The 24,080-nt window shown below is 41.2% G+C and overlaps 1 protein-coding gene across 8 annotated transcripts in view; it reads left to right on the top strand.

Moving 5' to 3' along the window:
• Positions 1 to 24,080, top strand: part of SHANK2 (SH3 and multiple ankyrin repeat domains 2) — a 791,629-nt gene that overhangs the window by 705,119 nt on the left and 62,430 nt on the right. For 5 of the 8 annotated variants that reach the window (XM_089684598.1, XM_089684597.1, XM_089684601.1 and 2 more), the window contains 2 exons: positions 13,279 to 13,414; positions 17,173 to 17,253. In XM_089684598.1, coding sequence (XP_089540724.1) covers positions 13,279 to 13,414; positions 17,173 to 17,253 — 217 coding nt within the window. Of the gene's footprint in view, positions 1 to 13,278; positions 13,415 to 17,172; positions 17,254 to 17,533; positions 17,546 to 24,080 lie in introns of all 8 variants that reach the window. The other 3 variants (XM_089684599.1, XM_089684603.1, XM_089684605.1) reach the window with 2 other exon arrangements.

Here is a 24,080-nt window from a genome sequence, read left to right as displayed (position 1 = left end):
CACTTCATATATAATCATTGCAAAGTGGTCACCCTACAGATGGATGCTGCACTTCTGGTAAGGGTCCATTGCACAGTCCAGGTAAGTATAATCTTTTTTTTTTATTTAATGAAAAAAAAAAGTACCCTTACCATCACTTTAAAAGAATTGAAATTACAGGAAAGGATTACAGGCGCACTGTGCAGGTATGTACTGGCTTTGATTTCTGCCTTTTTATGTCAGTTTTTTTAATATCTTTTTTATAAAGCTGTAATCTCGCCCAGATGTAACTAATTCACTCACATGACAGCACTGTACAGGAAAATATGACACTATTTAAGAGCAATAATGCATAGAATATTGTGTCTTGTTAAACCCATGAGATACAGCAGAACAGATTACTGCTGATATGTGGAATAATTGCAGATGTGCGAGCTTTTTGTCATAGCATTCAGGTTCTCCTCTGTGTGCTGCTCGGCACAGGATTAGATGAGTATCAGAGGGATGATTAGTCACTGTTCCTAGTCAGTGTGATCAGTAACATCTCTAGTTTGTGTACGGCGGGTCACTGAGAGCGGGCCCAGAGGACCGGCCTCATCACTGAGCGCACTCGCCTCATTTCACCGCTTCCTTTGTTTAGCAGATAAAAAAAAGAGTCAATGATCCTTGTGACATTCAGAATAAGGATTTAATATTTGCCACGCAGACTGTCATTTGCTTGAAAATGCCATTGAAGCCAGTACTTGGGTCCCCTCCGCAGCACCACCATGCTTGTAATGTTACATTTAATATGGGCAGCCCAGTGTGGGGGAAGCTCTGTGACTGGCGTGACGTCACAAGCCGAACAACGTATACCAACATCATTGAACGCACACAGTCATCCCTACTGTGCTACAATACGATGCTGCGTGTGGCATTGCAGCACGGTAGTATGATAAACAAAATGAAACAATCAATAGACGTTTTCTATAACTAGTTCTGATTTTACAGTACCAATTTCTGAAAGTACTTTGTACATCTGAGTTCATTCAGTGTTGTAGACAAACTATGCACCGTGCTATGAAAAAGTATTTGCCCCCTTCCTGATTTTTATTTTATTTTTTTTGCATATTTTTTACACTTAAACCATTTAGATCATCAAACAAATTTTTATATCACACAAAGATAACCCGAGTAAATACAAAATGCAGTTTTTAAATGTTGATTTCATTTATTAAGGGAAAAAGCTGTCCAAACCTGCCCAGCCTTTTGTGAAAAAGTAATTGCCCCCTAAAACTAATAACTGGTTGTGCCACCCTTGCCAGCAACAACTGCAATCAAGCATTTGCAACAACTGGCAATGAGTTTTTCTAGTGGTGCACCAAAATGAGAATTGTTGGACCGAGACTGAAAATTCAGGATGCATTTGGTCGAAAACAGACAGTTTCTTTTAAATATATGTTTATATGTATATAACTGTATTATATGCGACTTTTTAATTAACATCATGAATTTTAATAAAGATGAATTTATTTTCAGCACCTTTTCAGCCAATAGGCTGCTTTCACGCTGAGCAGTTTTTGCAGCGCTTTAAAAAAAAAAAAGGTACAAGAAAAGCTGAAGAAAAATGCGTCTCTTTAAATTCAATGTATGTTTTCACACTGGTCCATTGCACTTCCCTTTCAGTGTTAAAAATCCTGCTTGCTGCATTTTTAGTGCATATTTGGTGAGTTAAAAGAAAAAAAAATGCACCTCCCCATTGGGGTCTGGTTCACACCAATGTGTTTTTTAGGGCTTTTTGTAGAAATGCACTACAGTCCATTTAACAGTTTGCTATGGAACACGTTCGCAAAAGTTGTGTTTTTGGTTCAATAGACTTCAATGGAGACGCTGCAGAAAACGCATGTAGTGCGCTTTTCACGTTTGCTGCATTTATGATGTGTTTTGCGTTTTCAAAATGCCCAGCAACAGGTTGGTAGAAAAAAAAACATCAAAAAATGCAACACACATCAAAAATCACGTCAGAAGCGTGCATGCAAAAACACACTGCAAGATGGACAAAACGCAAACTGCATTGGTGTGAACCAGGCCTGAAACTCAGCAAAAACATTTAAAAAAATGCAAAACGCATGAAAAAACTTTTCCAAAATGTGCGTGCAAAGTCGCAAAACATACGACAAAACGCAAATTACACTGGTGTGAACTAGGCCCGAAATGCTGCAAAAACGTTTAAAAAAATTTGCAAAACACATGTACAAAAATGCCTAAAGCACTGAAAAAATCAAAAAGGCATTGGTGTGAACCAGACCTGAAATGCATTGAAAAACCATCAAAAACGCACATGTGTTGCATTTTGATGCATTTTTTTTAGTCACATGACCTATGAAAAAATCACACTAAACGTGGTAAAGTCGCAGGTAAATAGCGTGTTTTCAGCGGCCATTATTGGCACCTTTTTTCCTATCAGCAAAATGCCGATAACAATATTTTCGGGCCATACATTTCAGCTGACGATATTTCAGTGCTTCCCTTGGTCTTTCTCATCGCTGTGGAGGAATTTTGCGCCACTCTTTTGCAGAATTGTTTTCATTCAGCCGCATTAGAGGGATTTCGAGCATGAACCGCCAGTTTAAGGTCATGCCACAGTTTCTCAATCAGATTTAAGTTTGGACTTTGACTAGGCCACTCCAAAACCTTAATTCTGTTTTTGGGGAGGTTTTTTGAGCCATTCAGAGGTGGACTTGCTGATGTGTTTCAGATCATTGTCTTGCTGCATAACCCAAGTGCTCTTGAGCTCGAGGTCACGAACTGATGGCCGGACATTCTCCTTCAAGATTTTCTGGTAGAGCTCAGAATTCATGGTTCCATTAGTTATGGCAAGTCGTCCAGGTTCTGAAGCTGAAAAGTAGTCCCAGACAATCACACTGCCACCACCACGTTTGACTGTTGGTGTGATGTTCTTGTTATAAAATGCTGTGTTCGTTTTATGCCAGATCAGTCCACAGAATATTTGCCCAAAAGTCTTGGGGATAATCAAGATGTGTTATGGCAAATGTGAGACAAGCCTTTGTGTTCTTTTTGGTCAGCGGTGCCTTTCACCATGGAACTCTCCCATGTAGGCCATTTTTGCCCAGTCTCTTTCTTATTGTTGGATCATGAACACTGACCTTAAATGAGACAAGTGAGACCTGCAGCTTTTTAGATGTTTTTTGACCTCCTGGATGAGTCATCAGTGTGCTCTTGGAGTACTTTTGGTAGGCCGGCCACTCCTGGGAAGGTTTGCCTCTGTTACAAGTTTTCTCCATTTGTGGATAATGTCTCTCACCTTGGTATGCTTTAGAAATGGCTTTGTAACCTTTTCCGGACTGATACATGTCAATTACTTTGTTTCTCATCTGTGCTTTTTTAAAATCTTTTAGCATGCTTGACTTTGTCAGATAGCTTCTGTTCAAGTGATTTCTTGATTCTACAGGTCTGGCAGTAATCATGCCTGGGTGTGGCGAGTGAAATTTAACTCCGCTTTCCAAAAAGTAGGGCTTGGGGCTATTACGTTTGCACATAGGACCAGGCAGGTTTGGACAGCTTTTTTCCTTAATAAATGAAATTATCATTTAGAAACTGCATTTTGTAATTACTCAGGTCATCTTTGTGCAATATTAAAATTTGTTTGATGATCTGAACAATTTAAGCGTGAGAAATGAGCAAAAAAAATAAAAAATCAAGAAGGGTGCAAATACTTTTTCACAGCTCTGTACTTGAATGGTTATTATTGCCTGTTTTTGTCTTAATAAAGTAGCACAACAGCCAACATTTTTTGTCTGTACTAGGCAATGACTTCCCAATGTAGGTGAAGTAATATTTTAAATGTGTTTCCCTAGGGACATTACTCATTTATTATATCACATGTCATCCCATGTTATCAATATAACCTGAGCTTTGATTTGGTGTGGGAAAGGCGGAAGCCAGTGAGGTAAATGGAATTTTCCCAACAAGACAATACCTTTCCTTCCAGCTCATGCTCTGACTCCACCTATCAGTGATGTGAACAGAGGCAGATGATAAAAAAACAGCAAATATCTTCAGCTGTAGACATGACATGTGAACACAGATTTACAGTACACGGCCTTTGTGTCTGCTAAAGCAGGCAAGATAGAACAGTTGTACTGTGCTGGCTGATGGATAGCTGGAACCTTTCCCTCTGACATTCATGCTGTCTGATGCTGATCCTGTTCCTGTCGTCTGATGGAAGAAAGGTTATTTGCTATCTTTCTAGGTGCACCAAGAAAAAGAAATAGGACATTATTGCCATAAATATCCAAACTATGCTTTCCATGATCCTTATCTATTCAGTGCCATTCGTTATGAGAGGTGCTAATGTGGGAAGTAGAACATCCTTTTAGAGTAGTTCCGTCATGTCACTGTTAGCTAAAGGGTCACTGTATTTTTTTTTTCTTATCCTGCATTGTTTAGTGAACATATTGCCAGTATACAATATATAAATATAAAATATTTGCATTGGGGCCACTGTAAAGTTCTTTCTACAGACATAAATTCACAGATTTCTATATAAAAATCTGACATCCTGGCAGCTCAGGTCAGCATTTTATATTGAATAGTTAAAGCAGAACTACACTGCATTTGAGCATTACAAACCAAAAATGCAGTTTCATTAATTTTTAAAATCCAAAGCAAACTCCCCCATCTATCCGCGTTTACCTTGCTGACAAATCACTTTGAAAGGCATCCCCCTAGCATTTCTGGCTGTGGCTATCTTGAGTAAGGGCAGATTTATGTACCAGTTACTTCCTGGAATCCATCTGTCCTTAGCTAAGCACATTCCTCCTCTCCTGAAGACTCATGAGATGTAAGACATCATTCGCCTAGGCATAGAAACAAGGATGTAACTGAAGAAATGTAAATAAAAAAGGTTTAAAACTAGTGAATGTGATATACTTTCCTATCAATTTACTAATGTCGAGAGCATATGGATTAAAGAGACTCAATGTTGATTGAGAGAGTGACATTCCACTTTAGGATTGCGTTAATATGTTTTGCATGATATGTTTTTTGTTATGCTTAAATTGCTATTTTGTACTGGAATCAGAGCTGTATTCCAGGTCAAAGTTTTTTTAGGCAAGCATCTCTTGTGAGTCACAGCAGTGCACTTACTTTTGCTCTCCAGTGACCCAGAGTTAACTGATAGTGAGCTATTTCCTGCTAGCAGCTGACATGGCAGAGCCACTCCTGGCTCTGGAAGGATCCCAACAATATTGTCCTGATCCACCCAGGTGCCTGATTGACAGCAGGCTCCACCTCTCAGAATGTGGCTGAGACCCAGAGCCAGCTGTGCCCTCCTACTTCTCCTTTAAATAAACAGCATTTTTTTATGGCAGTCTTGATGCCCTGATTAAAACTTTGATGCATACAGACTCGCTGAATATATCCACTCTTCCTTCCCTTTTACAAACTCCCTCAAAATCACTAACGACCTGCTAACTGCCAAAGCTAACGACCACTACTCAGTCCTCCTACTCCTCAACCTCTCCGTGGCCTTCGACACAGTTGACCACCCCCTCCTCCTTAATAAACTACACTCCCTTGGCATCAGGGACTCTGCTCTCTCCTGGTTCTCCTCTTACCTATCCCAACGCTCCTTCAGCGTTACCTATAACGCTGCCACCTCCCCCTCGCTCCCCTCTCTGTTGGGGTTCCCAAAGGCTCTGTCCTCGGACCCCTTCTCTTCTCCATCTACACCTCCTCCCTTGGCAAACTTATACACTCCCACGGCTTCAACTATCACCTCTACGCCAATGACACACAAATTTACCTCTCCACCCCTCACCTCACCCCCTCAGTCTTCGCCCGCACCACCCACCTCCTAAACGACATTTCAGACTGGATGTCGCTCCATTTCCTCAAGTTAAACCTTTCCAAAACCGAGCTCCTAGTTCTCCCCCAGCCCGTGCCCCCCCCCCCCCCCATCCTCTCCATCACGACCAACAACGCCACCATCAATCCCACCCCGCAAGCCAAAGTCCTGGGTGTCACCCTGGACTCAAACCTTTCCTTCCAACCTCATGTCCAATCACTAGCAAATTCATGCAGGCTCCACCTCCGCAACATCTCCAAGATACGTACTTTCCTAACCCCAGACACCACTAAACAACTCGTACACTCTCTTATTATCTCACGCCTAGACTACTGCAACTCCCTTCTCTCCGGCCTACCCCAACGCAGGCTATCCCCGCTTCAGTCTTTCCTGAACTCAGCGGCTAGACTCATCCACCTCACCAACCGCTCCACTTCTGCCACTCCCCTCTGCCTATCCCTTCACTGGCTCCCAATTGCCCAACGCATTAGATTCAAATTACTAACTCTGACATACAAAGCCATTCATAACGCTGCCCCAAACTACCTCACTGTCCTGATACCCAAATACCACCCTACCCGCACCCTTCGCTACTCACAAGACCTCCTACTTTCTAGCTCCCTGGTCTCCTCCTCCCATGCCTGACTCCAGGACTTCCCCCATCCTCTGGAACTCCCTACCCCAATCCATCAGACTGTCACCTACCCTCCTCACCTTCAGGCGCTCACTGAAAACCCACCTCTTCAGGGAAGCCTACCCCACCCTCACCTAACAGCCATTCTCCTACCACTCCATCCCCCACAGCCACTTCCTCCTGTACCTCTACCCCCTCCCTCCTATATTGTAAGCTCGAAAGAGCAGGGCCCTCGAACCCCTCATGTATTGTATTGTTACTGTATTGTCTCATGTACTGTCCCCCTACTTTATTGTACAGCGCTGAGCAAACCTATTGGCGCTATATAAACACTGTATAATAATAGTAGATCACGTAGATCATAGGGGTTAAAACCCTCATACAGCATATTAAGTAGGGAATAACAAAGATGGCGGTGATCGTCACCGCACCGGAAATGACATCACCACGCTTCCGTCCGACGCGTCACGTGACACAATATAATACCCAATTGTTTGGTAAAATATAAAATAGTATGTTACACCGAGTAAATAGATATCCTTACATGTCACGCTTTAAAATTGTGCTCATGGAACAGGTGATGATATAGCAGCTTTTTCAGTTTACCAGTTTAGAGGTACACAGGAGGTTTGGTGCTAGAATTTTTGCTCTCGCTCTGATGTTTGTGATGATACCTCACGTGTGGTGCGATCCCCGTTTATGTATGTGTCCAGGACTAACGCATGCATGGGATGGGCTTTAAATATTTTCTTTTCTTTTTTTACACTTTATAATTTTTTTTTTTTATCGCTTTTATTGCAATCACAAAAAATGAACAACATTCATTCATAGCATGGGCCATGACAGGTCTGATTTTTGGAGAGATTTGGAGTCTATATCTCTCCTATATCTCTCCTCTGGCCTCCAAAGCATCAGATCAAACCAAGATCTGTTTGATTTGATGCTTGTGCAAGCCAGTAATGGCTTGTTTACATGAGACTGAAACTGTTAGTGACAAAATCCTCATCCTTTCCGTTATTTAACTTCACACTGTGGGAGTGACAACATCTGTTCCTCTCATTGTGTTTCAGAAACAGCATGCTGCCGGTCTCATGATTATCGGGCTCCCCGATCATATGGGAGAGCCCAATAAAAGCGAGGGGGGGGAGGGTGGACCCCTGTCCACCACCTGTAAAAGTAATACAGTGGCTCTTTAGCCGCTCGGCTTACTTTTACCGGCTTCAGAATCGCCGGCTCTAAAAATGATAAGCTGCAGTGATGACCGAGATATCACCCTTGCTATCCAGCGAACTACTGGTCGACAAGTGGTTAATGAGACATCTGGGGTCTAAAAGACCCTGGATGGTCTCCCCTGTGCGCCACTGAATCTGATGCAGTGCAAAACACACTGCATTACATTCTTTGCTGGCCGGAGAAACTGACAGGGAGACAGTGACACTTTTCACGTCGCTTTCAGGTCAGCAACAAGAAGGGGAGGAGAGCTGACACATGTCCGCTCAGTTTCCTCACCTCTGCCCAGCGGCACCCGTCATGCCACTCTTGGGCATGCAGATGGACAAGGGGGGTTACCATTGCGGGGGGGGGGTGTAGGCTGCACAGCCGCCAGAATGCTTCCATCTGACAACTAGAAGTTGACTACACACACTGTGTAAAATCCTCTGCTGTCAGTTCCATACAACGTTTGGACCGGCAGCGAAAGGGTTAAAATCTAAGTCCACTTTTTAAGACCATGTTTCATCCATATTTAGGGTGTAATATGTAATATTGTGTCAAGCTGATGCCTCCCTCACCCCCAAACAGGCCCCTTTCCCCCCACCCACGACAATGTGTGGAGGTCCTTCTCTCCATAGCAGCTGTCAGATTTGACTGAGATCTTTGAATGAGTCGATCGGTCCAGATACACTTGTAGTGAAGGCCTGTACCTCGATACAAACTGGGAGCTGGGAGCCATCACTCTGCTACCTTCCAGATACTCTGTGATATATCAGTGCTATCCTGAGAAGAAATGAATGTTTATCTAAAATGGTTATTTCAGTCACTTTAAATACTTGGGTGACTGCAGCTTGGAGAATACTTCACAAGGCACTTGGCATATCTTTTACTGAGTCACTAAGGGAGCTGTCCAGGGTCCTGCTGAGAATTTCTGATTAGTGTCGTCAAGTGGATTTTCAAACTGCACAGCTGATTTATAGAGCTTGCATGAAATATAAATACCATTTCTCAGCAGTAGCTAGACCCTAGCTGTCATGATGCTAGATAAGGTAGAGTTGTAACACCTGGCTGTTTGATGTATGCAGCACAGACACCTTTCCTGTCTTCCATTCTGGGTTTTCTCTGGTAGGTTCAGTCACCCATTATATATGTATTGCTCCAGGGAGTGTGGTGGGGAGCATTTGTAGATCTTACATATCCCGGATTTGCTGTTTTGTCCGTATGCCCCCCTACCTCCCCCAATCACTATGTCCATAATGTATCTTGCTAGGCTTTTTTCCAGAGTAATGTGGTCATAGTCCTGCTGCAGTAATCAATGATATATGAATATAATGAGCTCCCCTGAGGGAGTGCCACCCACATACTGGTCATGTTAGGGGGAGGGCTGGCATTAGGATTTCTATCCAATAGATTGTGGTGGCTACTGAAAAGAGGAAACCAGTGGGTAGTTTATTGTGTGGTGTCAGCCACCCAAAGCTTAAAGCTGAATGCCAGGCAATAATACATTTGGAATACATATATGTGACCTGTCTTGTCTGCCAAAGGATTTGAAATTCTGTCCAGCCAATTTCTTGATTCATGCTTCTCTGCCAGACAGCACAGTCAGGAGGGTGATATAACATTCTCTACTGGAGTTAAAGGAAACCGTACCCTGACCACATTATGTTTGCAAAAAAATTTTATTTAGGTCAACTTTACACCTTTTCTTGCACATACACGTGGTTTTGTGATGGAGTGCCGTTTATTTTGACATCGTGGTGTGTTGCGCTGCTGAAAAAAAGGATCAGGTGCAATTTAAAGTGTGCTAGGATGCCTTAACACAGTGGTTCTCAACCTTCCTAATGCCGTGACCCTTTAATACAGTTCCTCATGTTGTGGTGACCCCCATCCATAAAATTATTTACCCAGTAATTATAATTCATGAGTGTCGTTTTACCTCCAATACTGCTGCTTTCAACACAGTAGCTGCTTTTAACAGAGTAGCTGCTTTCAACACAGCAGCTGCTTTCTACACAGTAGCTGCTCTTTACACATCGGAAATATGTGTTTTCTGATGGTCTTATGGGACCCCTGTGAAAGGGTCGTTCGACCCCCAGGTTGAGAACCACTGCCTTAACACATCATTTGTTAACTTGAGGTGTAACGTTTGTAACGTGGTGTTGGATTGAACTGCATTGTGGCTGTGGCTAGTTCATTGGCCTCAGCATAAAGAAGCACAACACTGAGACTGGCTTCTATTCTGTCTACAGGACTTACCCTTCAAGTAGTACTTATTTTTTTTTTTTTCAAACAGCACAATCTGCAACAACAGCCAGCACCAGAGCTATAAAGATTACTGAATTCCGTGTTATGTTTTTTTACCCTGGGGTTCTTAGTAATATATAAAGAACATTTCTTCTACAGATTGATTATACATACCAATACAGTCACTTATTTATTGATCCAAAGCACTCAGCCTGCTGGGGACTGCCAAATTATGATTTGTATTTGTGATTTTTGCTGTAGATTAGTATGTTGCACTATAATACAATTTACATTTCAAGGGTCATGAACTAATTCTTGACTTGGCAAGGAATATGAAGTGATTTAACATGGAAGATCATCGTGTGTAGACTGTTGAATTGGTGTTTAATAAAAGCAATAAATAGTTGAGGGAATTGGTTGCATGTTCTATAGATTACTGTTATACAATAAATCAGTGGAATATTAATAACACACGTGAGTTCTCAGCTATAACTGTGATATATTGCTTTTGCAGTTGGCCATCTGTCTACATCATTATGTGCAATCATTTTATTTAACGTTCCGAGCAGAATCCCACTTAATCTGGAGCATATTTTCTACTTTCTGCATTTGTTACCTGCCATCAAACACATATTGTAGAATGTATCTTCTTTACATAAGTATTTACCCTTTTTGGTCTTTTTTAGTTTTAGTAATATTATAAGATGGAATTAAAATAGATTTAATCAGGATTTTTACAGTTATACAGAATGAAAAAAGACACAAGTCTATCTAGTTCAAGCAATAAAAAAAAATATATAAAAAACCTTCATATACAGAATCCTAAATCTACAGTTGATCCAGAGGAAGGTGAAAAAAGCCATATAAAGCATGGTCCAATTTGCTCTAGTGGGGGAAAAATAAGTTCCTTCTCGATCCCCCAGGAGGCAATCTGATATTCTCTGGTTTGGCAATCTCTAATGATTATACCTATAAATATTAATACCCAGTTATAGTATTAACTAACACAATGTAAAAAAAGACATTAGCAGAAAAGGCAAAACCATATCTTACACGCCGACCTCCACCCTCACTGCAAGGGTATCTTCCTGTGAGATTTGGGATCTTCAGCTTTCCTGAATCTTGCTGGCAGGCCCAGTCACAACACCCTTACCCAGCAGCAAGGGGTAAGGTAAGTCTATTTTTGCTTTTTCTCCTAAAGTTGGATTTTTTTTAATGTAATGCTGCTGTTTATACAAGGGGGTTGAAAGATCAAAAAGTTAAACAGATCGTGCATTTATTTTTATTGTCACAAGTTGAAGTGTAACTATCCAAAATGAGAAAAACACAGTGTTGCCTTTAAAGTAGTCAAGGGTTATAAACCCTGTAAGTTTTCTTTCCATGTACGTCCCATAGGAAAATTTCCTGTCACTTCTTGTCCCGTTACCAAAATAGGAAATAAAAGGAAATCCCTCCAAAGTGAAGGGACCCCAGTGTGTCACAAGGGTCACCAGAACTGGTGTCCCCATTGGAAGATTTAAACTCTATTTGTTTTCTGATGGTAAATTAAAATTTGGGATTTTCTTTTACTTTGAAAATAGCAGTAAACAGGACCAATAGAGAAGATGAATGGGAACATAGCAATACAAACTGACAAGTGTTCTAATCCATCACCACTCTATCCACAACTAAGTTCACAAAAAAAAAAAAAAATACTGTTTCAACTTCGTGAGTGTTTACTTGGACATACTACATTTGCATGCAGTTGAAATTGTAGGTATTTTGGATGAAGTCTTTACCAGCTTTGTACATCTGGATGCTGCAGGTTTTGCCTATTCTTGGCACAGTTGATCATCACTCTTGGATTAGATGGAGACTGTTATTGAGAGAGAATTTTTTAAGTGTATGTACAGCAAAGTCCTTTTTTACTTATTTATGGATAGATTGGGGAAGACGTAGAATTTCTCTCAGGTTTGTACTGCTATCCAGGGTTCTGAAATTTACCCTCACTTCTTTTTTTGCTGGCAACATTTTACCAAACAAGAATGGGGGGAACTTTCCAACAACACAGACAGAGATGAGATGCTTTCCTTTAGTGGAGTACATTTCTATTTCTGTCTGTTTCCCTGTTGCAGAATTTCCCTCATTTCCTGTCTGGTAAAAACCTACAGTCACATTATAGCATGTTGTGGTTGTGCACCCATTTTAATGGGCTACCTTACGTGCCACAAATGTGACAAGGTACTGTAGCTCAAGCACCTTTTTGTGTTTAGCAGCAAGCAGTCAGCTGCGGGTCAGATGCTCTTGTCAGTGTGTTCTGAATGCTCTTAGAAGCATCTCAAACTGATGCCATCAACTCAGGCTCAAATCCCATCTACACAGGCGCTAACAGAGCTTTGGATAGCAGTAAGGAACCAGACAGGGGTTCCATTCCATCTTTACATGAGAACTTTTGGCTTGACATGCACTTTCCACAGACATTTAATTCAAATAAGGTGCTCATTTTTGCTTGTGTATACTTTCCAAACCTTTGCAACCAATGTGTGACCAAAGGTAGAAGTCATTTCACCCATGTTAAAATATAACTAAAGTTTTGGATAGAGTGGATCGGGATTAGAGCACCTGTCCCTTTTTATTGCGGTCTGTGCACAAAATAAAGAGAAAACAGGTGGCGCACACACCTAGTGCATTATCCAAGGTTTATTGTAAAGAGTAAAAAATAATAAAAACATACTCCCAAACGAAGCATGTATCTAAAAAGCATAGAAAAATGACGATGGCCACAACGGCAGGCAAGGCGTCCTCACTGTCAGTGCGGTCAAATGGCTGACGCGTTTCGGGGACGAATCCCTTTCCTCAGAGTTAATGACCAGCAAACAAAGCATCTATCTCTGATGCAGATGTGTAATGGATGAAAAGTGGGAGCTTTGCTGGTGATGCGGTCTGTGCACCCCTTAGAGAGATTCAGCCTCTCTGTTAGTTCTGTTTACCATTATCAACAAAAGTAAAAGAAACCCCAAATTTTGGGTTGTCTCCAGAATAGTAATAGAAGGGAAGTTTTCCAATGGGAACGCTAGTTCTGGTGACCTGGAGGTCCCCAAGAAATTGCCTTCATTTGCGGTGATTTCCTCTTACTTACTGTGTTGGCTATGGAACAGGAAGTGTAGGGAAATCAGCTCAATGGGACACAGATGGCAAAAATTAGACAGGGGTTAGCCAAAAGGAAAAAAAAAGTTTTGCCTTTAGTTCTACTATAAGTGATTTGCCTGTCCTCTGTCAGATATCTGACCATCTCTGAACACCATACAGCATGTTGCTCTCTTGCTTGTTAAAAAAGACCACTCTGTGTACACATTTGTAATGTCATTTTGGTTCTCTGCAGGTGAATAATGAGAATGTGGTTAAAGTCGGCCATCGTCAAGTGGTTAACATGATAAGGCATGGGGGCAATCACCTCGTTCTGAAGGTTGTTACGGTGACCAGGAGCCTGGATCCGGATGATACAGCCAGGAAAAAAGGTATTGTTTTGTTATCTGTGTCATACATACAATACTCCCTGATACCGGTCACTTTTCACTCATTTTCTTTCCATCCATTACTTATCATTAAAAGCATTTTCTTATTTTACTCAAATCCTAATGTAGTTGTTCCATCATCCTGTGCTGCTGAGTCTTTTTGTTCTAAATCTATGCCATCTAATAATGTAATATGCTTTAATCCAAACATGGGAGAGATGGAGTTAGAATGCGCTGGATTCAAATGTAGATTAATATCAACAAACCATATTGAAGTGTATGAAAAGATGTGCCTCAGGAAACACAGGAGCACCAGACCAAAGAGCTTGGCAATGTTATTTCTACATGCTCTGTGTAATGGTTTTGCACAGAGCAGCCTCTATCCTCCTGGCAGCCCTCCTGGCTCCTCCCCCTTTACCAGTGTCCCCCAATAGCAAGCTGCTTGCTATGGGGGCATTGCAGTATGTCGCTCTCAAGCCCTGCTCTGTGTCCATAAAACACATAGAGACGCAGCTTGGCCTGGCCCTCCACTCTCTATCCTCATCAGCTCACTGGCTGTTATTGACAGCAGCCAATGGCTCCCGCTGCAGTGTCTCAGCCAATGAAGAGAGAGAGACCAGGGGCAGCCAAGGCTCCCGTGCACATTGCTGGATCAAGAGCGGGCTCATGTAAGTTAAGGGGGGGGGGCAGTTGCACACAGAATATTTTTTTACTTTCATGCATAGAATGTATGAAGGGTAAAGAAAACTTTTGCCTTTACAGACACTTTAAAGTATAACTAAAGAAAAAAAATGTTTTTCTTTTGGATAGAATGGAGAGGGATTAGAACACCTGTACAGTTTTTATTGTTGCCTCTGTCCCTTTTATGGAACTTCACCCTCTCTATTTTTTTAGGTGACCACCATCACCTACAGTGAAAGTAAAAGAAAATGTAAAATTTTGAGTTGTCACCAAAACAGGAATAGAGGGGAAATCTTATGTGGAAATTAGCTTTGGTTAGAACCAGGGATTTCCATCACATGAGAGGGAATTTCTCACTTCTTGCTGTGCCTATGGAAAAATCTCCCCGATGGGGCACAGATGGAAAAAAATAAACTTACAAGGTTATAATCATCTCCTACCCTATCCACATTTTCTTTAAAAAAAAGCCCTTATTTCTACTTTACTGTTACTAAATCTTAACCTGTTTAGGTCTGAGACATCTGTTCCTTTTTCAGCAATTTTAAGTCCTGATGAAGGGGCCTCTTCATGGTCTCTTTACATTTGGTTTGTAGCTCCTGTTTTTTCTGTATTCCTGTGATCCAAAAACATACCAGTATAGTCATTTGGTATATGCCTTTTCTGACTGGTCTTTGAAGGTACATTTGGGACTTTCATCCTCATCCCTCCCCACTTGGTGAGTAAATATGCTTTTATTAGGTGTTCTAATGTGGCATGCTAGTTCCAAATGAGAGATTGCAAAGTGAAGGAAGTAGAATAGTGACCGCGCCTTCACAAAGAAGTCAGCAATGGCAACTGGCTGGCTCACTTTATAATCCAGATCCAACTAAAATGGATACATCTCTTATAGGTGGACAATGATGAGCTAAATTATCTACTATTTTTGGACTCTACTTCTCAGGGTCTGTGGCTAAAGTTTTACTTGGAATACACATCTGTCCATGGTGTAGAAAGGCCAGGCTCATCACAGTGTAGGCTTACTACTGCCATAGAAGAAAAGGCTCATGAGTGCAGGATGTTTATTAAGACATGTATTGATATGAGATTGAACATAATACATTTAGCAGTCTCAGAGAAGGTGGGGTTGCCCATAACTAATGCTCACATCTGGCTGATGTGGGGACAAGCTTCCTCTCTCTTACTTTAGAAAATGAAAGTTATCATCTGGTTGTCGTGGAATACATGATTTCCTCGGTTTTCCTCACAACGTGGCTCCTGAGGAGTAACAACATCATATTATAGGCTGCAGTGTAGTTACTTTTTAACTTGCTTGTTAATTACACTATGGATCTTATTTTTTTTCTGTATTATTTTATTTTGTTTTCGAATTGCGTTCCCAAAGCTACCTTCTGTGAAATTCACTATGGCAACGAGCAGAAACACGCAGCTCACATTCCATAGCAGAGAAGAATAATGTAAGCAATACACACAGCACACCGGGGAAATCAATTCTTCATGACCACTGCAAGCATCATTATGGCAGTTTTTATCCACTGCAAACCTGGCTGGACAATACCACAGAGATTGCAGGCAAAGTGTCCCACTCACACCAGTCGTAGTTCACCTGGAGGTGTGAAAGCTACCTCCATTTTTCTCAACCTTGTTACTGTAATGAAGGCCCGTGAATGAGTCCATTTGAGTATTTTTTCTTTGCAGCTGTAAATCTCACCACACGTTATAATCTGAGTGTACAGTCTTTTAGATCTACCATTAACTTTGTACTACAAGGGCCTGCCTGGTTGGATACACATTGTTTGGATAATTTATGTTGGTCCTCATATTGCATCATTTTGGTAAATTAAAGCAGAATTTTACTTACCTTGGATCCAGCACTGCAACATCCGGGATCTTCCTCTAAACACCCCCCCCCCCACCCCCGACTGCTAACATCTTCAGGCGGCTGGTGGGGAGCTCCTGCATATTGCAACGCTGGATCCTGGTCTTGATCGCTGACTGTCATTGGCTGGGTGGGGGTGGCGTCTTTTCCACGCATGCATGGGATTGCATTCAGCTTCAGCATTGCCGAATGTCTAGTGAGCCGCAAATATGCAGCTCACTATACAGCGGTGGACAGGCAGGTAAGTAACGTAATGCAGAAAAGACAAAGCATGTTTCTTTTACATTAAAGTTTAGGAGTTAATTCATTGATCAAATTGCAATGTGTATGGTGAACTTAGGATGAGAAGAAATGAGAGAATTGCTAAGTAGAACCATGTTCCAATGCTGCGACAGCAGCTAAAACCTTTTTTCTTTCTTTTTTCTTTTTTTTTTTGGCCCATAGCAACCAGATTTGCTTTTTTACCTTCCTCTTCTTCACTAGAAACAGCAGAACCTGATTAGCTGCCATGTGCTACAAAAACTGCTCTTCCTGTCAAGTTGGCAGGGAGCTCCAGAATGCCACATCGCTGGACTGAAGGTGAGTATAGTTCCACTTTAAGATATCCATATATTCATATATTGTACCATCTGATTGTGCAATTTGCTTTTAACTAACCACCTTCTGTGTAGTGTGAGGGCTACCTAACTGAATATAGATTGAATGGATTGTTTAAGTTGTATGTCCAGCCAATACCATTGAGGGAAATGGTTAATACCCCTGTTTTTAAAGCGGTAGTAAACCCAGTACTTTGGGGGGGGAAGTCACTTTTTATGGCACACAGCTCTGAAGGAACGGCACGGGCATACTATTCCTTCAGAGTACATGCGCCGGTGCTGCTTTACATGTAAATATCTCCTAAACAGTGTACATTTAAGAGATATTTACAGTACCTACAGGTAAGCCTTATTATAGACTTGCAGGAGGTACAAGTAAAAAAACAGAGTAATAGGGAGATTTACCCTTACTTCCTGTCCTGACAACCAGCGGTTTTACTAGACCAGAAGTGAGGAAAGTCTCCGAAGACCACACAGAGAGAAATAAAAATGCTTTATCCACCAGCTTTGTCATGTATGTTTTGGTCCTATATCTTACCTTCATCTCATCTATATTCTCTGTTATGCTTTTAATTGACAAATCTGTATCCTTCTTTTTTAATGCGAAGCCCCTCCACCTCCAAAGCGGGCTCCAACCACTGCACTGTCCTTGCGGTCTAAATCTATGACCTCAGAGTTGGAAGAACTTGGTAAGGGTGTTCCTGTGTTGGCATGCAAAGTGTTGGGGTGGGCTAGGAGCTTGATTTGTCTTTAAGTGCAGCATTCTGATGTCCGGCCTGGTTATGGTGCACGCTCTTGCATGACTTTCTGACATTCTCAGTGTGCCTCATGTTTGTGAAGTGCATTTGCCGGCCGCGGAAAATGTGCTATGACGGCGATGCCCTGTTTGTGTCATGTTTTTCCGTGCTTAGTTTTATGGCCTACTTTGTTCTAATTTTTCTCTCATCTTAAATTCCTGGGCCCTCTCAGCAGTGGATAAAGGTAAGATGTACAGGATCTGAAAGTTAGGATAGTGATTTGGATGTTTCTTGTTCACACTGGCAACCAAGACCACCTTCCAGATAGCCAGTTGTGTGGCCAAACTACTCTGACTGATATAGTGCCTTGAAAAAGTATTCATACCCCTTGAAAGTTTCCACATTTTGTCATGTTACAACCAAACACATAAATGTATTTTATTGGGATTTTATGTGATAGACCAGCACAAAGTGGCAAATAATTATGAAGTGGAAGGAAAATGATAAATGGTTTTCAAATGTTTCATAAATAAATATCTGAATAGTGTTTTGTGTACATTTATATTCAGCCCCCCGAGTCAATACTTTATAGAACCACCTTTTGCTGCAATTCCAGCTGCAAGTCTTTTTGGGAATGTCTCTACCAGCTCTGTCCATCTAGAGAGGGACTTTTTTGCCCATTCTTCTTTGCAAATTACAGTAGCTCAAGCTCTGTTAGATTGAATATAAAGCGTCTGTGAACAGCAATTTTCAAGTCTTGCCACAGATTCTCAGTTGGATTTAGGTCTGGACTGTGACTGGGCCATTCTAACACATGAGTATGCTTTGATCTAAACCATCCCATTGTAGCTCTGGCTGTATGTTTACAGACGCTAACAGGTTTACTTCTAAGATTGCTCTGTATTTGGCTCCATCCATCTTCCCATCAACTCTGACCAGCTTCCCTGTCCTTGCTGAAGAAAATCATCCCCACAACATGATGCTGCCACCACCATCTTTCACGGTGGGGATGGTGTGGTCAGGGTGATGTGCAGTTTTAGTTTTCTGCCATACATAGCATTTTGCTTTTAGGCCAAAAAGTTTAATTTTGGTCTCATCTGACCAGAGCACCTTCTTCCACATGTTTGCTGTGTCCCCCACATGGCTTCTCGCAAACTGCAAATGGGACTTCTTATGGTTTTCTTTCAGCAATGGCTTTCTTCTTACCACTCTTCCATAAAGGCCAGATTTGTGGAGTGCATGATTAATAGTTGTCCTGTGGACAGATTCTCCCACCTGAGCTGTGGATCTCTGCAGCTCCTCCATAGTTATTATGGGCTCTTGACTGCTTCTCTGAATAATGCTCTCCTTGCCCGGCCTGTCAGTTTAGGTGGACGGCCATGTCTTGGTAGGTTTGCAGTTGCGCCATACTCTTTCCATTTTCGGTTGCTGGATTGAACAGTGCTTCGTGAGATGTTCAAAGCTTGGGATATTTTAATATAATCTAATCCTGTTTTAAACCTCTCCACAACTGTATCCCTGACCTGTCTGGTGTGTTTTTCGGACTTCAAGATGCTGTTTGTTCACTAATGTTCTCTAACAAAACTCTGAGGGCTTCGCAGAACAGCTATATTTATACTGAGATTAAATTACACACAGCTGGACTCTATTTGCTAATTAGGTGACTTCTGAAGGCAATTGGTTCCACTAGATATTACTTAGGGGTATCAGAGTAAAAGGAGGCTGAATACAAATACACGCCACACTTTTCTGATATTTATTTGTAAAAAAATTTTGAAAACCATTTATCATTTTCAATCCACTTCACAATTATGTGCCACTTTGTGCTGGTCTATAACATAAAATCCCAATAAAATACATTTACGATTTTGGTTGTAACATGACAAAATGTGGAAAATTTCAAGGGGGTATGAATACTTTTTCAAGGCACTGTAAGTCACCACTACTGTTCTTCTCATAACTCATTGGCAAACAATGTCTAGCCACGTGCTTGTGTGCCTACCAAGCAAAATGGCGTGGAAGGCAGTCTTTGTACCTTTACTGGTTATTATTCCTTAGGGGAATACCCTGTTCCTCCAGTGCAGTGTTATGCCAATTTCTCACTCTCCAGCTATGGCAGGACTACAACTCCAAGCATGCCTTGCCTGTAAATGGCAGGGCATGGTACTAGTTGGAACATCTTAAAGTCCACAATTTGCCCTACTTCTCCAGTATTGCTCAATATTGACTGTACCAGGGGCGGACTGACAACTTATGGGGCCCTGGGCAATAGGGGATCATGGGGCCCCTGTGTCCTTGCCCAAACTCAAAAAAGCCTATGAAAAAGGTACCAGGGGCATCTCATGGGGCCCCCTACTGACCCCAGGCCCTCTGGCAGTGCCCGAGTTTCCAAATGGTCAGTCCACCCCTGGACTGTACCATACATTTCATGTAGTTTTCTGTGCCAATATGTGGCATAATCTGCAGAAAATTTGAATGTAAAAAGGTTATTTCATATTCCAATACTTCTGTGCAAGCTTAATTGCTGGTTACACATTGTGGCATGCACTGAGCTTTGACAACTGACATTAAGACCAGTAAAGTGCAGTAACTCTAGTATCCAGGAAACATAACCTAGTAGGTGCCTTTTATTGGTCAAATAGATTAAAATAAAAGATGTTCTAAATTTATTCTTGCAGGAAAACTGTAATGCGAGCTATAAAAGGGACTGCCTGCTGACCTCCATATAAAAATTATAATTGCCTGGCTATGTCTGGCTTCAGTCATTCAGGTAATGACCAGGAACAAACATGAAGATTAGAAATCAGTGTAAGATCAAAAAAGCCTTTGCGACACATTGTCAGGATGGCCAGATAATGTTTTCAGAAGGAAAGGTCAGCAGTGGTGGCCTCCATGGTCTCTAACTACAGCTGTCCTTTAAAATCTTTCACCTTTGAATGAGTTCTAGAAACATATAAACTACAACAATTATTGCTTTCAAGGCCCTATATTACATAAATGTATCCAGGCATTTTCTAATTTGGTTAGCCTCTAAAAACATATGAAAGTCCTGTGACTGTAAATCACTATTAAGCAGAGAAAACTCTATAAGTAAACACCGGCTCACTACCATAATCTGCATTCTATGAATGGGCTGCAAATTCCAGGCTGTATTTTTGAGTAAGAGATTGTGGATTATAATGAAGGGCAAATCGTGATATCCACTCAGTTATGACTGAGCCACATAGTAACAATAAATCATATTTTGGTTAAGAACTCTGAAAGCTGATTGGTCATTATGGCTGTTTGCACTATTGATGTTAAAGGAAAACCTGTATTGAGGCAATATGGCAACTGCAGTTTATTTTTATTTATTTCAGGTACTTACATAGCGCTGTCAATTTACACACATATATATTGTACATTCACATCAGTCCCTAACCCTCAAGGGGTGTACAATCTAAAGTCCCTAACTCACATTCATACATACACATACTAGGGACAATTTAGACAGGATCCAATTAACCTACCAGCATGTCTTCAGAGTGTGGGACGAAACTGGAGTACCCGGAGGAAACCCATGCAGGCACAGGGAGAACATGCAAACTCCAGGCAGGTGGTGCCGTGACTGGGATTCGAACCAATGACCCTAGTACTGCCAGGCGGAAGTGCTAACCATTTAGCCACTGTGCTGCCCCGTTCATGATCCTTTCTCCTGGAAAAGCTTGTTGGCTGTCCTCAGAAGTCACTGACCTGTCAACACACACTGATTGACCACAAGCAAGGAAGCAGCCAGTGCATTCAGAACTCAGTGTCATAATAAGAGCGAAAGCAAAATTCAGCATTGCATTTGCCTTGTTCAGAAGGAGAATTCAGGCAGGCTGCATGTTTGTCTCTATTTAGGTTTCCTTTGATTCAAATGTACTAGCAGGTTTAGACCATTAAACCAGATTTGTAAAGCAGCTGTAAATTGAATGTTGTTAGGATGCAGGTGACCTCTTTATCAAGGTGATCTAAGGACACCTCCCTATCAAGTTTTATGCAGTAATGCTTCTTATTGTAAACCCAATACGATTACCTGCACATAGATGTACTTTAGAGGTGCCATCAGCAGTAATTGGGCACCCAATGCAAGACTGATTCACTGTAGGCTTTTGTCTGTGTTGACTAAAGCCATTTAACCTTTTCTTTGGAACACTGCTACATTTTTCTTTTTAACAGCATAGACAAATCAGAAAAACTATCTCTTCATTACAATTATTTTCTCATATAGTGCCAGTCATACAGTAGTTGATATAAGTCGCTGGCAAAGGGGAAGCAGAATCCAAGCAAAGTATACATCAGATGCCCCTGTTTTATAGACCTTAAGACCAATGGCATTTTTCAAGTGACAATCCAGAGCATAGAGGTTATAAAACATTTTCTCGAAATACAGCTTGTCATCTCATTTAAACCCCAGCAGGATCCTGGACAGATTACAGGAAGACCTATATCTATCATCATGTGTAACAGTTTACTCTACAGTACACTTTCACTGTGAATACATTACTAAATGACTTGGATGCATTGAATTATAAATATCACGCTCTGATTACACCAAATCTTCCTGTGAGTTAATATATATTGCAAAATTACAGAATGATGTATGCAGATTGATGCATGCTCAGCATGTATCAGGAAATAAGCTGTTACTGTGAGCTTGCTAAAGTTGACGATGTAAATTTGTTACATAATAAAGTGTGAATCCATCATCTAGTTAAAGTAAATGGGAATAGTTTTGTGTAAATTACACTACACAAGTGACAATGCTTACTCTCGCCAGACTGTGGCTCGTGCCTAATGTACATTTGTTTCATTAATGTAATAGCTACGCGAGGTTTACTTTAATATGGGAGTTATATATTTTAATTGTGTTATTTCAAATAGCTGACCGTTCAGCAACTAACAGATTTCAGGTAGTCTCCGACTCCCCAGCATTCAAGCTTAGTATAAGGCTTAGACAAAATCAGTAATGCTCAATAAAAGATACAGTATAATTATACATCCTTTATAAGACTGCACGGGCATACTATTCGATGACCCAGTTCATACATACAATTGGGGTATACAGTGGATTCCTGCAGCTAAAATGAGAGTTGCAGCCATTTGACCTATACGAATCAATGACAAGCTGACAGCGGTCACATCTGTCTGCATATAATTGCACATGAAGCAATTACTTTTAGGGGTGATTATCTGCCCTTACTGCAGGTAATCGCTCCATGTACGATTGCATATGGACAGAGGTGGCTGTTTGTCATTTATTTGTATAGGCTGAACGTCTGTAGCTTTTTGCATGCAGCTGTGACTCTGCTGATTCTTGCATGTGTGTGTTTAAAACAAGCTCTCATTGACCTCTGTAGCTGTAGGCACTGAGGAGAAATTCATTTTTAAATACTCACAAGCAAAGCAGTGAAATCCTTCTTTCAGCAGCTCAGCTTTCCCTGCCCCTCCACATCTTATAAGTGACTCTGCAGTCTTCAAATGTAAACACAGAGCAGGAGCTCTTGGAGAGGACAGGGTGAGAACTGAGATAATGAGAGAAGCATATTAGCACTTCTTCTGTGGACTTTGAAGATAGATTGCTCCACAGTGCCTAAAGCTGCAGACATCAGTGATGGCTTGTTTAAGAGTTAGTTTATTGCTTAAGTATATGTACTGTAAATGCCCATAGTCTGGCCACAGGTTCACTATAAGGTCTCCTCTAGGGCTGTGCCCCCCATACTGTTTGACTGTTACAATGATTATGCAGTAAGATGTTGAGCTAGATTCAGATGACATTCAAGCTTTCAGATCATTACTTTGAGTGACACCAAACTTCAAAATAACCAAAAATGTGAACCATGCTATGGCTCTACACAGCTGTTAAAGTGTGTAACACTGATACTAAACAAAGGTATTTAAATACAACGCTCAACAGTGACTTAATCAGCAGTGTCCTTTCAAATGTCTCTCATTTCACTCATGAGAACCAATGGAAGAGAGGATGCCCTCATAGTTTAATACTTGTTGAAAGTATCCTGGAGATTTGAGGGTTTTTTTTCCTCAAAGCAGCTCAAGGTGCAGCATGCTATGGGGATTGATCAGTCCACAATCAGATCCATAAATTATGCCTTCTGACTGGCTGCGATGAATTATTGTGCTCTCCATATTATCCTTAGGGCTCAGGAGCATTTTAGTAACATGCTCACACTTCTAAAAATTGTGCCAAGCCTAAGGATAATAATGAGCGCAGCCAGTCAGAAGGCATAATTTATGGATCTGGTTGTGGATTGATCAATCCCCATAGCATACTGCATCTTGGGCTCCCTTGAGGGAAAAAAAAGTGCAAATCTCCAGGATACCTTACACTATGAGGGCATCCTATCTCCTTTTGGTTCCCATGAGTGTAGGACATCCAATGTTAAGAATATGGCTGGAAGAGAGTATTGATAAGCTGCAGGAAGGCAAAAGGAAAGAAATATCCACCAACAGATAAAGCGTAGTCTGACTCTTGCAGAATCTAGTGAGTGTGGTCACTAAGGGGGTCACTATAAAAAGAGCACTTGCCACTTTATCAAGCTTTTTGAGCACAGAGCACTTTGAGAAGAATATACACGCATATTATGAATTGAAAGTTTTTATTAGAAGGTTCACTTGGACATTTGGAAGGACACTCTTGATTAAGTCACTTCTGATCACTGTATTAAAATACGTTTTATATGCAAAATGACCAAAGGGTGTTTAGATGGACATGGCTTTAGATCACCCTTTGACACCCC

This window comes from Staurois parvus, unplaced genomic scaffold (assembly GCF_062004578.1).
Source record: "Staurois parvus isolate SC_StPar_1 unplaced genomic scaffold, SC_StPar_1.0 ptg000350l, whole genome shotgun sequence".
NCBI classification, from domain to species: Eukaryota; Metazoa; Chordata; class Amphibia; order Anura; family Ranidae; genus Staurois; species Staurois parvus.
The sequence above is the reverse complement of the archived record's forward strand: the minus strand, read 5'-3'. Positions and strand labels throughout refer to the sequence as shown.